Source organism: Passer domesticus, chromosome 3 (assembly GCF_036417665.1).
Source record: "Passer domesticus isolate bPasDom1 chromosome 3, bPasDom1.hap1, whole genome shotgun sequence".
Lineage (NCBI taxonomy): Eukaryota > Metazoa > Chordata > Aves > Passeriformes > Passeridae > Passer > Passer domesticus.
This window is the reverse complement of record NC_087476.1, coordinates 100,484,057-100,501,340: the sequence shown is the minus strand read 5'-3', so window position 1 is coordinate 100,501,340 and position 17,284 is coordinate 100,484,057. Positions and strand designations below refer to the sequence as shown.

At 36.0% G+C, this 17,284-nt stretch overlaps 1 protein-coding gene across 1 annotated transcript in view; it reads left to right on the top strand.

Annotated features, from left to right (window-relative positions):
* ADSS2 (adenylosuccinate synthase 2) overlaps positions 1-17,031 on the top strand; it is a 37,153-nt gene extending 20,122 nt beyond the window's left edge. Inside the window, exons 5-13 of the mRNA XM_064414691.1 lie at positions 318-384; positions 3,387-3,494; positions 3,755-3,836; positions 5,511-5,637; positions 8,388-8,542; positions 8,975-9,099; positions 10,049-10,146; positions 14,750-14,899; positions 15,716-17,031. Coding sequence (XP_064270761.1) covers positions 318-384; positions 3,387-3,494; positions 3,755-3,836; positions 5,511-5,637; positions 8,388-8,542; positions 8,975-9,099; positions 10,049-10,146; positions 14,750-14,899; positions 15,716-15,768 — 965 coding nt within the window. The 3' untranslated portion in view covers positions 15,769-17,031. The remainder of the gene's footprint in view (positions 1-317; positions 385-3,386; positions 3,495-3,754; positions 3,837-5,510; positions 5,638-8,387; positions 8,543-8,974; positions 9,100-10,048; positions 10,147-14,749; positions 14,900-15,715) is intronic.
* The last annotated feature ends 253 nt before the right edge of the window (positions 17,032-17,284 follow it).

Below are 17,284 nucleotides of genomic sequence, written 5' to 3'. Positions count from 1 at the left end.
ATTTTTTCCTTTATTTATCCATATATTCTTTGGGGCCACTACAAAGCCGAAATTGCTTAGTTATTCTGTGGGACATGCATACTCACTTTGCAAATATTCTACAAAATAAACACTTCTCTGAAAGTCTCTGAAAAAACTTAGAACTCTTCCCTGTGAAAAAATGTAAAAGGGAAGAAAAAACTCCTGTAATTTTATTTGCCTTTCTTCAGTGTATATATTTATTTTCCACATTGGTAAATAGAGTTGGTCTGAGGAAATTATTGCTGATATAATTTGTTTCACACAAATTTGCAACTTAAGTTATTTTATTTTCTTAGTGTTTGATTTTCACCAAGCTGCTGATGGCATCCAAGAACAACAGAGGCAAGAACAAGCAGGAAAGAAGTAGGTAGTTCTGTTTTGTCAAACATGGGATGACTGTACAAACAAGACTTAATTCATTGAATCTCTGTTTTGCTTGGTCAGTGGGTTGAAAAAATTGTCCATGTGACTCTCAAATGTGGACTATGCAGGGATTATTTCTTACACTTTATCTTCCAGTGAAAGGTTATATGCTTAATTAAAGGGCTCTGTCTTTATATTTTGCCTTCTGAAAAGGTGTCTAGTTGTTCATTTGCTAGTTTCTGCTTCCTAATGTTTTAATTGTTTACTGGAGGTATTTGTTTCTGTATCAATGCATCTCTCTTTATGAATATTGAAGAACCCCTTTGGCATCTCTGAATAACTGAAAGTCAGAGGTGCATGTTGATGTCCACATTGTCTTCTACAGAATGCTACTGACTTTCTGAAGCTTTCAAAGCTTTCAGAAACTCTCTTGCTATGTTTTTAGCTTGTGCTTTCCAAGTAGCTCACTAGTTCTTGGGGATGAGGGAAAAGCTGGCAGAATTAACAGTGACCGATCTACAGCTGGGAAGCAGTGTAGTGCTATAGACTCCTCGGATACCAGTAAACTGAGAAGAACTTCCAAAAAGAGAGATTACATGGATGAAAAGTAATTGAGACATACTCATCTGAAAAATGTTTGATCCATGATAATAAGCTCTAAGAAAGTGTCTGATTTGGGTGTATTTTGCTTCATGCAGGTTGCCATTGAGTGATGATTTGTCAGTGATTTTTACAAGGAATCATTTTCACACTTGTCTGCACTGTACTGGCTCCCTTGTTACCTGATGGTTTAGGGTTTAAAAAGCAAACAGAACATATAGATAGAGATGGGAAAATATTCTTATTTTAATGAGCCATTATCAGCTATTATCAGTGTGTATCAGGTGTTCTTCAATATTTGTGGAGCACAAGCTAAAATTGCTATATGACAATATTTGCAGTTATAAACACTGTCAATTACATCAGTTACTTGAGGGAAGGTACCACTCTATTGATAAGTGTTAAAGACTGCTAGGGAAAGCCCAATTAATTTGCTTTTAAAAAAATCTCAGGAACAAAGTTATGTTCAAAGCAAAAAAACCTAAAGTCACTCTTAGAAATGCTGTATGTATTTTTTCTGTGGAGTTCTTGATATTCTACAACAGACAGTTTTCAAGCTTGTTAAAATTAAATTTTAAAGCTAAACAACTGGAATGGGGAGAGTAGTACTACAGGCTGGCTAAGAACTGGCTATCATGGATCATCAAAAGATGATCTCTTGTTTGTTGGGGGCAAGGAATTGAAATAGTCTGCTAGCATGTCTTACTGCACAATTGACTACATAACACAGTTGGTGTTAAAATTCTCTTGTGCCTAGGACTTTAAACATTCTAAATGGTAAATTTATTTTTTCTTTTAATTGAGTGATTTTGCCTGGTCAAATGTAGCTCGAAAACCATCACCAGTAAGGCTCATCATGTAGCTTCCCTTGCAGAAAGGTTATAGAAAAGCCTAATACAATCTAATCTAAAAATCTAATACAGTGTATTCTGCTTATACAGTTGTTTTAGCTTCTGTAAGTACAGTCTTCTGACAACTTTTTTATTAATTGGTATGTCTTAATGAAACAAAATAAATGGAAACCAACCCTTCTCTCTGTGGAGAGTGTGAATTGGGTGGAGGCTAGAGTCAGTTGTTTAAGCCACAGTGACCTGGTCTGGTTAAAGGATACAGTATGGTGCAAAGTTCATTAGAATGTTGTTTTGTTTTTGGACTGGAGGTACACATCACTTCCTGAGATTACTTGGTATTGAGTCTAATTGGAAGAATTCAGGTTTTTTCTCAAAGTATTTTTGAATCAAATCCAAACTGCTAAGGAGTTATATACTTACTATGAACTGTATTTCTGTTCACTCACATATCAAGTGATACTCAGTAACATAAAGTTTGGATGTGACCTGTGCCTCCTACTTTACCTGGAGGTCCTCTTGAATTGAATTATGGTATGGTACCTTCAGGCAGTTTGAAGAACTATGGGACACACTGCATATGCAAAATTTATAACTGAAGAAGAGTCTGTGTCTGGTTGAGGTGGGGGAAGAACCCAAACCAAACCAGTTAAAACTAAAGGCACAATTAAGCTTAGCAATGTGTAGCACACTTGAAAATGTTGCAGACCTGTTCACTTCTCCTTAAAAAGTTACTTAATGTATTGAGCATGATGGGGAGGATATTTGATAATCTGTCTGTGGTGAGTACAGTTTGGCTCCATTTTGATAGCTACTTAGTATGAGTCTGGCAGAAGACATTCTCTGAAGTAGCTGCACTTCTCTCACAGTAAAGTCAGTGCAAGCAAGTTTTATATTATATCATCAGGGCTTAAGCTGGAAAAGGCTTTTCAGGGAGAGTGGGCAGGTAAGGGTAAGAAAAAGAATTCAGTTTTTCAGAATCAGCAACAGTGGAAAATCCATACCTGGACTCTTAATATAGAGAGAGCATTTTGAGTGTCTCTGTCACTTTTGGATGTTTGGCAGTGTCTTCTGTTTTCCTGGTTCCAAATGAGGCATTTAGAATGAAATATTTCTTATACACAAACATAAAATCCATACTCTTTATGTTGTTGCTTTAGGGAGGACTTTCTTTAGGTCTTCCGAACAGTGTTTTAGGAAGATGTTTGTTTAGTTTCAGTTCATAATAGTGAAGGATGTTTTCTTGACATTTGGTTCCTTAAGTATAAAGGTTTAGAATTGTGTGCAAATAAATATGTAAGCATTCACTAAAGTACAAAAAATTATTGGTTTAAAACCAGAAGTATGTAAAAGATTAACATATTTAACATACTGCTTGTGTAAACAAGAGATATTCTGACACTAGGTTGCATCCTAAAAATATCTTTTGTTTTAAATGCTTAAAACAAGGTTAAATGCTCACAGTTAACAGTGTTTCATTTTATGCTAAGGATGGAATAGGTTGAAAGGAAAAACACCTTTATATCAATAACTTTTATTATTATCTTTTCAAAGTCTGGGAACTACCAAAAAAGGAATTGGTCCAGTATATTCTTCAAAGGCAGCTCGAAGTGGACTCAGAATGTGCGATCTTGTTTCTGATTTTGATGACTTTTCTGAGAGGTAATTACTGTACACTATTCAATTTCTGGATAGTACGCTGTGTAAGCAATTACATTTTGTTCCTGTGAATTTTCTTAATTAAAAGTTCTTTTAAAAAATTATACGTAATTTTATTAAATTATACAATCATGATTATTATCATAATTCATTGTTTGAAATTGTTAAGTTACCAAATAACTGCAGATATGTAGCCATGAAAAACCGAGGGTTGATGGGAAGAAAACAAACAGAAACCTCAGTGAAGCATTTTTGCCTTTCAGGTTTAAAGTGTTAGCCAATCAGTACAAAGCAATATATCCTACCTTAAAAATAGATATTGAAGGGGAATTGGAAAAGCTGAAGGTAAGCCTGCTTCTGTCTCTTTGATTGTACAATCACTGTGTGCAGTTACTGATATGCAAATCCCTTGGTGTGACTGATGCTTGTGCTTGTGTGAGGAGTTAGACTGTGTCATGGGAAACCATCTGTATCAGTGTTGCAGAGTCTGCTGCTATCCTTAAGGATACTCTTCGCCCTGTTTTATGCAACATTTCAAAACTTACTTTCAAGAGAGATACTGTGAATTTTAAGAAAAAGGCTTGTATAGGGTGATTTCTTCTTGACTTACTTCTACTCGCTCAAACATACGGTCTATGAGAAAAACCAGGATTGTAGTGGTGAGAAGTATGTTTCATTGTAAAGCAGAATGTTAAGCCCTTGTCTCAGAAAGTTAAGAACTGAAGTAAATAGTTTTCCTAAGTATTGTAAATACTGTCTAGCAGCATAGAAAAATGGAAATTGATAGCAGCAGAACTAATGAAGCCTGATTGCCAGCAAACTAGTCTTGTGGTTAATTATGAATTCTGATTTGATGTTTTCCCTGAGATTAGGACAGTTGAGAGTTTCCTCACTGGTATTAGGTTTTATTTGCAGAGCATCCAAGTTATGTGAAAATCTTGTGAGGTGTCTTACTGTTCAACCCAACCTTTTTATTTGTGCTTTTTATAGAAACTTAACCCGTATGAGATTTTTATTAACCCTTGAAATATCAACCAAATGTGACATTGTTTAAAACCACTGAGGTGTGTGGGGAACAGGGAGGGCACACACAACTATGTGATAATTCTTCAAGAAAATCAGGCCAAAGAAATAATCCTTCCTCTACCTTTAATTTTTACAGCTCTAGAGTAGAGTATGTGGAGTTCTTAGCACTTCTGTATGTTTTACTTTAAGTAAGTCCTGTTGGACATGTGTTTTATTAATTTGTAGGTCTAGAAACCAGTTACAGTTAATTACTTCATAATGCTTTATAGTTTACTTAATGCAATTCAGGATTATGGAATATCTGAAGCTCCTTGTTAAGGTGGAAACACAACACACATTTGTAGCTTGAGGAAAATTACTTGTCTTATGCTAATGCACTTGATTCCATTCTGAAAGACAAAGTGTTACATTTCACGGGGAGTAAATTGTTAAAATGAGAACTTCCATGTGTTCTCATGGAGAAAGGCTGTGTACCAAATGATAATCTGAAGATTATTGGCTTCTTGCATCCAACTACTCAGTGGCATTGAGGCATTTGATGATGAATTCCAATAAATAACTTCACTTTTACTTAAAAATTATAGCTCACAATTGTGTGCATTTGTTAGCTCCAGATTGCCAGAAGTTGAACTCCCTACATGCAGGTTTTGGGGGAGACATTTTGAACACTTGGAAATGAAAGACCAAATACAGTACAATGATAATACTCATGCTTGAATGTTTCTAAAGTATTCCAGAAGTTTGGATTTTTCTTTCCTCCTCATCCTTCCCCATTTCTTTCCTTCTAGGAAGAGTGTACATACCTGTTGTGTAAATCTGAGTTTCACATTCTTCCTTCCTTTGTTCACATTATGGCATATTTAACATTTCTTGGTTTGCTTTTCCTCTTTGAAAGGAATATGAGCATTGTTATGAGGGAACAATAGCAATTCTGCTCTGGCTGCCTTTATCATAATGAAGTTATACTATACAATAGTCTTTTGTGTTATTCAGGGCTACATGGAAAAAGTAAAACCAATGGTAAGGGATGGTGTTTATTTCATGTATGAGGCTTTACATGGACCACCAAAGAAGATCTTAGTTGAAGGTGCAAATGCAGCACTGCTGGACATAGATTTTGGTAGGTATGGTCTTTTTGAGACACATGTTGATATACACTTGCATTGTGAAAAAGGAACATTAAATACAAACTCTCCTGTGATAAGCTATTCTAATGGCAGAAGTGGTTTTTGTTTTGGAAGAACAGCACTCTCTTTGACTAGCAAATAATACAGGGGTGGGTAAGTGGGTGTGGTAATTAAATTATTTCAGAAAGCTGTAGACTCTTCCAAGAGTAATAATTTGAATGACATTAAAGATCAAGTGGCTCCACTTAGAGTGTAGCTATTACTTCAGCATCTCTAAATTTTAAATTAAATCACACAGAATTTTTTACATCTCTGGAAATCACTTGAGAATAAAAATGGAGAGCTTTAAGAGGCAAAGCATATATGCAAAATACTTCTTGACTTTTGAAAAATCAGCTTGCTTTTTTAAAAAATTCTTTATATAACACTTAGTTTTCCGTTGTTTCACATTGTTGGGAAAAGTGTTGGTAATCTGGATTGCTAATGAGGCAAGACTGAAAAGATTATCCCAATCTATTTGATATTCAAAATTATGCAGTTTTTCTTAAAACACTGTAAGTTCACTAATAAATTAGAAGATTCTAGGTAGTAGGAGCAGCTTTTTTTTTAATGGGATGATTATGTTTGGTTATTACGTTGCAACGACAGATAATCTGCCACTCTGTGTAAGCATAAGCAGCCTATGTGATTGGCTCCTGCATTTTGTCACATTTTTCTTCAGTCTCACTATAGTGGCATAATTTTTATTGTTAGGAAGATGCTAACACCTGAAATTGAAGCCTGTAAGGACTGCTGTCAAACAATTATGAAACTGGCATGCACTCAGCTTTCAACCAATATGAGTTGTGGTATTGGGCATTTTCAAACATACTCAGTCTGAAAGCCTCTTATTTTAAGAGTAAGATGTGTCTTAGATTAGTCTCTGTAAGTACAAGCACCAAACTTTTTCGTAATTGAATATTAGAAGACACATCGGTTTTTACAAGACCAAAAAAAAAAGAGGAAAGAAGTCTTCAGGTATACTTGTCACAGGGAAATCTTTGATGCAAAATGGAGACATTTGCAAAAATGTATCAAGTGGGGTTGTTTTCTTGTAAATGGTGAGTATTTTGGATTTAATGTAAATAGAAGGTGCAGGCAGTCTGAAACACATCAGGTGTGTCTGTAATACATACAGAGTTGTTCAGATTAGTTTGATTTTTTTCCTGCCTCTGATGTGAGACCCAAACACACAAGAAAATCTGCTCTCCATAGGTAGATACCTTCAGTGGGTTGGACACTTGTGTAAACAATAGACAAGCCCTAGTCAAAAGGTTTGGCATTGCCAATTTGATTATTAAGCATTCTGAATGAGGCTGTTGTCTGTGCTTTGTTGCATAGAAGTCTTGATATTGAAGTGAGTTTTGTGAATGTGTGTCTATTGGCTGTGAGGATAGTAAATCCCCAGGCTTGCAATCCATCGCACTTTCCTGGAGCCTATAATGAAGCTCACATGTCTGGGAATGGTGGGGCAGGTGTGGGGATGTGTGATGTTCTATGTTTGTAAGCACAGACTAATGACAAAGCAATGTAAATATATCCATTTGGGAGGTGAAAGTGAGTAAGAACTGTTCATTGTCTCTGTTTCTGACATCCACTAGCTATATTCACCTGTCAGTACTAAGAAAAGTTTTACTAATGTGTTCTAAGATGAAAAACTGATTAATGCTTGCAAACTGCTGTTACATATCACCTGTAAGCCTGGGTCTATCTCTGGAGTGATTTGAGATACCTGAAGCTAATCTGTGAAACCTCACTGATCAGTCTCTGAAGGATTTTTGACTTTAATATCTGTATTGCTGAAAGAACTGTATTGCTTTTAGTTCCTTTTGTCTTGGTTGTTCCTCTCTTCCTATCTCTGATTCATATCAAAAGACATACAAAAAAGTCTGACACAACAGGTAGAATTATCTTGCTTCTGTGCAGTTATAGTGGCTGAATTCAGCTGAGGACTGACATGCTCTGTTTCATTTGCCAATACTTAATAAAAAAATGTTTTCAAAATCTGTTTTTGAGATGTTTAACTCTTGTCTTTGCAGTCCAGGCTGCATTTTAAATAACAGCTGAATATTTAACTAGAGACAGACTTGTACTTCTAGACTGTATTCCAGGAATCTTCTTTTTTTAATGAAATTTTATTTGATTATGCAAACAAAGTTGTTCTTTACAGAATTCTGTATTTCATTGCAATTTCTTATCCTTATGTTTTTTAGAGTTGATCGGTTTGTAGAGTTTGTGTTTTATTTTTCCTCCAAAAATTAAAAATAGTAAATCTCTATTCTCTAACCTTTTAATACTGTTTTCTCAGGAGTCTCCCTTCAAATTTTTGCATTGGTTAGTGAGTATACTTAGTGTAAGAAAGCAAGGCATGTTTTTCTGGTGCCCTACTCCAATTTTTTACCTGTACGGTCATTCAGAATTGTCATGTAGTCCACTTTTACCAGTTGAAGTAAGTAGTAAGATTTTTACCTTTTCCAATGAAGGTGGATCAGACAATGTACATACAGAGCTAAGAGTATTACACATTACCAGATGTGTTCTTGACTGTAAAATACATTTATTGTGTGTTTTGATTTTGAGTGTTGTAAAATCTAGCTAAGTGCAGTGCAAGTACTATTTCTCACCAGGTTAGACTTTTTTTAAAAACCAGTTTAAACCCAGTGTTTTAATAATTTTCTAAACCAAATATTTTGGTTTTTAATAGGCACATATCCTTTTGTGACTTCATCAAACTGCACAGTTGGAGGTGTGTGCACAGGTCTGGGCATGCCTCCGCAGAACGTCGGGGAAGTGTACGGGGTTGTGAAAGCCTACACAACCAGAGTTGGAATTGGTGCCTTTCCTACAGAACAGGATAACGTGAGTATTACAGCCTCAGGTGTGACCTGCTGGGTGAAATGACTTGGTGTATCTTCTCTGAATTTTATTAAGTCAGTGTTAACAATGGTTAAGGGTAAGTATGTAAGTGACAATGTGTTTGGATGTCTCAATCTCCTGATTCTAGACTGAGATTTCAGGACTGCCAAACATGATTGCAATTTTCTTAGACATTTCTGTGGAATAGAAGGTTAGAACAGGAACAGATTTTGTGAAGTTTGCCTAAAAATTGTTCTCTTGAATTAGAAAGAACATTTTGTATTGCTGTCTTCATCCAAGTGGACAGCATTTTGAAAAACTGGGGGAAGGACTTTAAAGGTAATTTGCAATATATTGTAAAATGTTAAGTAAACATATGCACCGTGTGTCGCAAATCAAAGAACCCACAGGCTGGTGTATCTTACTCTTTGTTAGGAAATTGGAGAATTGCTGCAACAGAGAGGCAAAGAGTTTGGTGTTACCACTGGTAGGAAGAGAAGATGTGGCTGGCTGGACCTTGTCTCACTCCGATATGTCTATATGATTAATGGATTTACTGCGTGAGTAGTTTGCTGAGCTTTGCTGGCAGCTTGATAGAAAATCATGAAATGCTGTAGATTACTGTAAATTGTATATGTACCAGTTTGTAACATTTGCACTGTTAATATTGATCTGTTGATTGTTTTGATATTTTGATAAATTAGCTTTTCCTAATTTCTCCTATCGTTAAATATTTTTACATTTGATATTTTCGTAGATGTAGATTTTTCTCTCCTTTCTTTATGGAGATTTCTTTTGTTAGTTTGTCTTCAAAATAAGATAGGTGGGAAGGCATCAGTATCTCCATTAGTATGTGTAAGTACTAAAAATACAGATCTATCTTTGGATGGATGTTAGTCAAAATGAAAGATAGATGCCTGAAACAAACTGGTTTAAAATTTCTAGCAGATCAGACAGTGTAAATGCATATTTTGTTTAAATACTTCTGTTTTTCTTATTCTTTGTGGGTTTTGTTTTAAATAAGATGTGGCCAGATATTTGTAGCCAGTGTTTATTATTCTGCCGCAGAGGACAGGAACAGACACCAACAGCATCATGCAATGAAATAGTCATCTTAAATGGTTATCCCCTAAATGGTTAGGTATCTTGGCAGCACCTCAGCAATTAAAATTATAACACTTAAAGCCATAGACAAATTCATTCAATTGGAGAATACCTGTTCTTTGATTTTCTTGGCATTTTCATGTAGTACTAGATCAAAGGATGCAAGAAAAACTGTGTTTAATCCTTTTTTGTGGCTGTTGTCTTGTTTCAGTGGTTGGTTGTTTTTTGGTTTGGTGTGTTTTTTTAAGTCAGACCAGCTAACAGATGAGTGCCATATGAGATATTTTCCTAAAGAAATTAAATTAGTTATAGGAATCAATTTTGTTTGATTCTTATTTTTTTAAACAATGTGATAAGATTCAAGGGTTGTTGAAGTTGTTTAACCAAAGTAATGTTTCTTTATAGATTGGCACTTACCAAATTGGATATCTTGGATGTATTTCCAGAAATCAAAGTTGGTGTTGCATACAAACTAGATGGTGAAATCATACCTCATTTTCCTGGTAAGACTGCTTATTTAAAAATTGTAGATTTTGGTGAAATGTAATGTGATACTTTTAAATACATTCGACTTCTACTTTTAAAACTTAAAAGAGCAATATCTTTAGCATCAAGCCATTAATGTCTTCCAGATACACCAGACATATCTTTTACCATACCAGTATCTGTACCCTAAAGATACCTGTACCAAATACTCAATTTTGTCTACTAGAAAGATTCAAAGACCTATATATGTTACTGCTTGTCCCTTTTATTTTATACAGCCTGCATCACCTTCAAGCTAAATTGGAAGCTTGTTTCATACTCTAAACTCCATTATCTTGTTCCCACTACTATTGATGCACATTATTAGCAGGCCAGCTCTTCATTTGAGCGTGCAGTGAACCCCATGAGAGAACTGGTCCTGTTGAAAAGCCAACTTTTTTCTTTCCTTCTGTTATATTTCTAAAAGTTCACTTCCCTTTAATGATTCATGGAGCAGCCAAAAACCTACAAAAGCTACACAGTGTAAAAGAGGGACAAGGGGTGGGGCAAGAAACTAACGACTAGTTTAGGTGAAAACAAGACTATTTTCTGATGCATGACCAATGTACATCAGCTTAGCATGATAGAAACTGTAGTTCCTGAGGAGGACAGTGGTCATTTTTACTTGAAGACTGCACCTGCATGTTAAAATATTCAAATATCACAAGCCAGTGTTTTTATAGATAATGTGTTGTGTTCAGTTTGTGATAGTTAGACATACTGCAGAAAAAAAGGAAGGGCTGTTTGATTTTCATAATGTGCACATATGTGCCCATTTTCATTATAATTGGTACCCAAGGGCTAGAGGCTGGTCACAGGTTACAATTTTTCATGTGATATCATCATCATCAGAGAACTTTTGTGGGTGAGGAGATCAACTATAGTAATTGGATACAACTCACAGCAGGATTTATATAGTACAAAGATGTAATTGTGTGTAAAGGATGATGTGCCACTAGTCCTTGAAAATGGTACATATCTGTTAAGAGTAATTCATAAGGAATTTAAAAAAAAATATTTTATTTCTCCATGTGCTTGTGGGAGCTTTCTAACGGATTTGCTGTCCAGAATCTTGAAACAAAAGTGCTAGTTCCAGTCTGAATGCATGCTGAATGACTCCGATTCAGGAAATTTAGTACTCATCTTGCATTAAACCAGGGAACACTTTTCCCTTTTTACAACTCGGATAATACTTGATTGCCACTCATATCAGAACATTAGGGACATTAGTGTTTACTTGAAATGGCTTTTGGACATAATGGAGGTTGCACGTTTGAACTGAGAACTACTCAGTAAATGCTTTTGCTGTAGCCCGTTGTATGATCTTGTGCTCAAGCCAGGAAAACCTTTTCTGGCAGTCCATCCTTAAAGATGACATAAGCAGGTGGCCATGTTGTACAGTACTAAGATGTCAGTAATTTGTGGGGTTTTTTTCATTCATTATATGTCTCAGGGCCAGAATCTTGTTAGATACAACTCCTGAGGGAGCAGACTTTGTTCCCAGCTGACAGTCAATCATAGCAGCACAATGTGGCTCTCCTGCCTGTATTTTTCTTTACTGCATGAACAATTAAGAATTCTGGTAGAACTTTAGTAGAAGCTGTTGACATGCTGTCTTCCTTAAAGCGTCAGGAAGGAGTTTGAGCTGAACTTCTGGTAAGCTGGAAGATGCTGTCTCTCACAGTGCCTCTATGTTCCACACTTCTCTTTGCTATACTCCTCAACATTTGGCAGCATTTTCAGCACACATGCTGCAGTTAACCCCTGCCTCTGGCATAAAAAACAAAAGGTAACTTTATTCCCACTTTGTGTTTTGCAGACCGTTAGACTGTTTCTGATGTCTACATTTCTGCATGCTGTGTGCTTGTACAGGTTTTTTTTTTTTTTCCAAACATGCCACTGACATTGGAATTTAATTTAGAAGAAAACTAGTCTGGAAAGCTCTCACTGGCAAACTTTTTCTTTCCCTCTCCCCTTCCTACCCTCCCACTCTCTTGGAGATGTTCATGATTTACCCTTCTTGTGAAATGACTGTCTCTAAATTAGAATCACACACAGTACCCACCATCTCAGAAAAGTGTGCCATGTTTCATATATTGTTCCTTTTTCCACCTGGATTGGAGAGTCATATGAGTCTCACTCAGGATTTTTTAGCTTAGCTTTCTGTGTGCATTTCATAATTGCCTCTTTAGGAGGAACCTAAAATGTCTTGTGGATTTATGGCTGCCTTCAGTTGGTGTTGCTGAGGCTGTAGTCTTTTGCTGGCCAGTGATAGGAGTTTATGGAGGACAGAACCTCCTGCTAGCTTTGAGACAATTAGTTTAAAAAGAATATGAAAGCTATTTTCTAGTTCTCTAATGCCTCCTGTCCGAGTTCAGACATAGTTGATTTCGGCACAGAGAGACATAACTTCTAGCTCAGGAGATTTTGAAAACACAGATGCTTAGGAAATTGGGAGATTACTTTGGACAAGTTTTACTTTCATGCTTGGTTTTTGGTTTCTGTTTTTTTTTTTTTTTTTTGTTTTTGTTTTGTTTTGTTTTGTTTTCCTTGCACTTTTCCCCTGGGCGTTTGCTGTAGGTTAAAGAGCTGGCACACTATTGTGGATGCACCTTTGGTCTGAACTGCATGACTCTTTTCATGTTCAGTTTCTGGAAATTGCTGGAGGATCTTTCTTTTACAAAGGTTTCAAGGTCCCAAGTCTGAGATATTTTTTCTGTGTTGGAAGTAGCATCACAGCACTCTTCAAATTATGATGTCATTTATTTGCTCTGTCTGTTATATAGTTAAGCACTTAAGGAATATTCTGGAAACCCTAAAACCCACTGAGGGGAAAGCTCAGTGAAAAGCTGAGAGAAATCTAGATGGTGACTAGATCTGGTGCTGCCCTGAGCTCAGTTTGTGGCTTTTCTTTACCACACATGATCTTTTTCACACCTGCTGGGACAAAATTAAAGAATCATTTGAAACATCAAAAGATGCATCCCTTCTTTTTCTTCTCTCTTAGGGGGAGGTAAGGAATACAGGCTAATGGAAGATTGTAGTCAATATTAGACCGTTCAATACCAAATGCTTTCAGCTGTCTCCTTCTAACCTCATCAGAGAGGCTTCAAAGAAAAAGGCCCATGGACATCCAGGATGAGGTGTTCATTCACTTTCCTCTTCAGGAAGAGGGAGGCTAGGAACTATCTGTACTGCCAGGAGATAATTTTGTGGTTGTGCACTTTGGTGTGTCTGTCCTGTTGTACAGATCACCTGCACAGCAGGCAACACCTCAGTTGATACTTCTGACAGTAAAGTGCTTATCCTTGGCTTCTGCAACCAAACATCCTTAATGTGTCTGTTTATTCTCAATGCCATGAGTATTAGCTCAGGATTCCTTTAAACTGGGAACACCTTGTTCCAAAACTTTGCACATTTCTTTGGCATTATAGACTTTCAGGACAGCGCAGCAGTCTTCTTTCAGCCTTTCTCAAAATCCTAGTCCATGAAGGCTGTCCTTACAGCACTGCTGCTGTCGAACTGTTGCCTGCATTAGGACAAATTGTTCAATGTGCTGAGCTTGAGTTTGTTGGCTACACACATGCTGGAGGGGATTTGTTTTCTATTTGCACCTCTACTGTATCTCTTGCAACTCAAACCCTTTCCCAGGCTGACTAGCTGTCCTGGCAGGAGTGACTGGAACTGACACAGAGCCTACATAAATTAATTACTATGCCCTCTTCTTCATGAAGTCAAGAAGGAATGCCTGACTCCTCCCATTTTTAAATCAATATATTTTGATCATTTTCAGATTTAAGCCCTTTGTTTTGCTGTCCTGTGTCATTCCAAGACTTAGTGTTCAGATAATTACTGGAGTGATTCAGTTCCAGAACAGTATGTCTAGCATGTTTTTCAGTACTAGAAATCATCACAGGATTCATAGTTAACGGAAGACATTGTACAAAGTTACTAAATGAAGGACAAAATATTTCTTCTCTTCTGAGAAGTAGTGGGAACAGTTACTGTTCATACATCCTGTGGGACTCCACACTGGTTGATAAAGTCATTGCAGAGTTTTGGGGCAAAGGGTCTGTGGGTATCAGAGGTCTGTTAAGTCTTAACTACATCTTACGACTTTGTTTAGTAAAAGGTACACTCCTATGCCATTTTAAAATATGTTTTAGCTGCTTGGTACTTACAAGCTGGTTCTTAATTTTGCTTTCACAATTCCCTTATGAAGACGGATCTGGTTCTCAGTATTTGTTCAGAAAAAAAAACCAACAAAAAACCAAAAAAACCCCAACATTTTGGGGAATTATTTCCCTGAAAAGTTGTTTTCTGAACTGAAAAGATTGTGGTTTCAGCAAAGTATGTGCATGTGACTGAGCACTGGAATTCCTAAAGTCTGAGTCCTGATATTACTGGATTTTTTTCCCCTTATGCTTATATTAACAAAACCCCCAACACTTTAGTGGCTGCAGTGCTTGCATTACCTTAGGAGCAAACCTCTTTGTGTAAGAGGTTACACCTCATTAGTGTTTCATGGTAGAGAATATACAGTATCCTTTGACAAAATTTTTATTTCTGTTTGCTTCTCAGCCAACCATGAAGTCTTAAACAAAGTAGAGGTTCAGTATGAGACACTCCCAGGATGGGTTACGGACATATCAAATGCCAGGACGTTTGATGAGCTGCCTGTAAATGCACAAAATTATGTTCGTTTTATAGAAATGGTGTTGGGTGTTCCTGGTGAGTAGAACAGACTTTCTTCTTCTTCTCTGGGTTATTCCTGCTCCATGAAATCTGTTTGATATTTTGTATTAATGAACGTTCAAAATACTGAAAACTAGTTTCTACCTGTGCTTACTGTGATGTAGCTGGTGCCACTGGTGATTATGGTATTACTACTTTTTATTTATTTGTTGAACTCAAAATTTTCAGAAGCTTATCTAGCTTATACTGTAGGTCCTGTTCAGTTAAGATTTTTTCTTTCATAACTTGCTCAAGTGTCTTTTAGACTGGTTACAATCAGGGTTTAGTTTTGCTATTATCATAAACTCAGTGGGACTATGGGTTATTAATTAGTATGATGAATTATATATGAGAGTGTATATTGAGAGTATATACATGGGTGTGTATATATATATATATATGAGTATATATGAGAGTATATATTGAGAATTGAATTATATATGAGAGTATATACATAGATATATTCCTGAACTGATACATTTCTTGATGCTCCCTAATAAAGGTGATCCTGTGGTTCCATCCAAAGCTGGGAGTTTGGAGAGGATGCAAATTTTTACTTTTCTGATAGATTCTAATTATCCTATATCTTATAATCTGTAAAAGTGATTAATTTATTATGGCAGTTTCAAGAATACCTGCTTGAAAGTGTATTCTTTGATAACAACAGACAAAGTTATCATTTCTTAATGTGTGAATAGTATATGCTGTTTTCTTCAAAAAGTGGTGCTTAAGAAGATGAGTTTGTATCTTAAGATACAATCCACTCTTGCTTTGTATTACTTACAATAGAAGTTTGCTTTTTCTCTCCTGCAGTTAAATGGATTGGAGTAGGGAAATCCAGGGAATCAATGATCCAGCTGTTTTAAAGATTTCAGATGCATGGAAGAAAGCACACTCCTCAAAAGACTGCTCATTCTTAAATGCATTAGTAGCCCGCAAAGCAAAGATGTTGGAAAGATAGATTTTTGCATGGGAAGAAATGCTAGAGTTGATACCCCCAGATCAATTGCTACTCCTGAAAGAGACTCTTAACATGAACCTGTATCAATTCCTGTTCAACTGCAATTACCAGGACACTTGTCATTGTTGTTCAAGGTGCCATCAGATTTTTTTTCTTTACCTAATATTTACTTCATAATGTAATTCCTGTTTGAAAATCTAAGGTAGCATTGCTTTCATGACTGTTTGTCTTTGTTATCCTCTCTCTGCTTTTGGCGGTGTTACTTCCCTGAAATTTTAGACAGTAAAAATAATGCAGTTTTGCACAAATAGTTTTACATCCTCATTATTTGTATTCCTAAAGCTGTTGTATTCTTAATGACTGGTCTTGTGAGTGATTAAAGAGGGGGAGTCTGATTTTATAATGCTATAAATGCTGTCTAAATTATTGTGTGATCTCTTTTTTAAAAGAAGATGTGATGCCAAGTTGTTATGAATGTCCGGGTTTTTTTAGCTGTATAACACAGGAAACTTACTCTTTGTAACTCGTAGAGGATACTCAAGTGTTTACCAGGAAGTGTGCCCAGAAAGTTAGAAAACTGATATTGTAAAAAGTTCATTTGCAATTATTAAAGAACTGTTCTGATTTTGAGTTAAATCTTTTATAATGTTACTCTTTCTTTTCCTGGCATTTTAAACTCTGTGCTTTTCTGCTAACAAGCGTGTATCTTAAACTGTTCTCCTAATTAAGAGGGGTTATATTTATATTTTGTGAGATGTCTAACATTTTGATACCCTTTTAAATTCCTTTCTTCAGAGTCAATTGAAGATCCTTCTCTGGAGGATTGCCAAAGTGCAGACACTTCTGTATTTATAAGTTGAAGATGCTATAAAAATAACATTTAATGTATCCATGTATTTGCTTTGGGTGTGGGGTAAATACCAAGTGTTCACCTCAAGACATCTGACATATTTTGGATTATTGTTGAGAAATGTGGAAATGTTCCAGAACTAGCTAAATTTATAACCATTATTATCTATTCCAAAGAATCTGATTTCTTTCTGCAACAACCCAGTAATTACATTTTCCCTTTCCAGATTACTGCAAATTACTCTCTTTTTTACACATTGTGCTACAGTGTTCATGTGCTTCTTTTTCACTTCAAATAAAGCTTACTTTGTTTTCTAAACCCAACTTTGTATCAGCATGGGGCAACAGTTCTAGATTTAGTTTAGTAGATTTTGGCTGCATATTAAGAATATATGAATGAATATAAGAAAATTCTAATGCAAAATAAAAGATACGAGGCCTTTTTGTTTGTCTTGAGTAACCACATGTTACCTGAAATGGAATAATTTGTTGGACTGTGCTGCTGCTGAGGTGGTTAGCACAATTTTTATATTCTAAATTGACACAAAATAAAATTGCTTATTGTAAGAGGA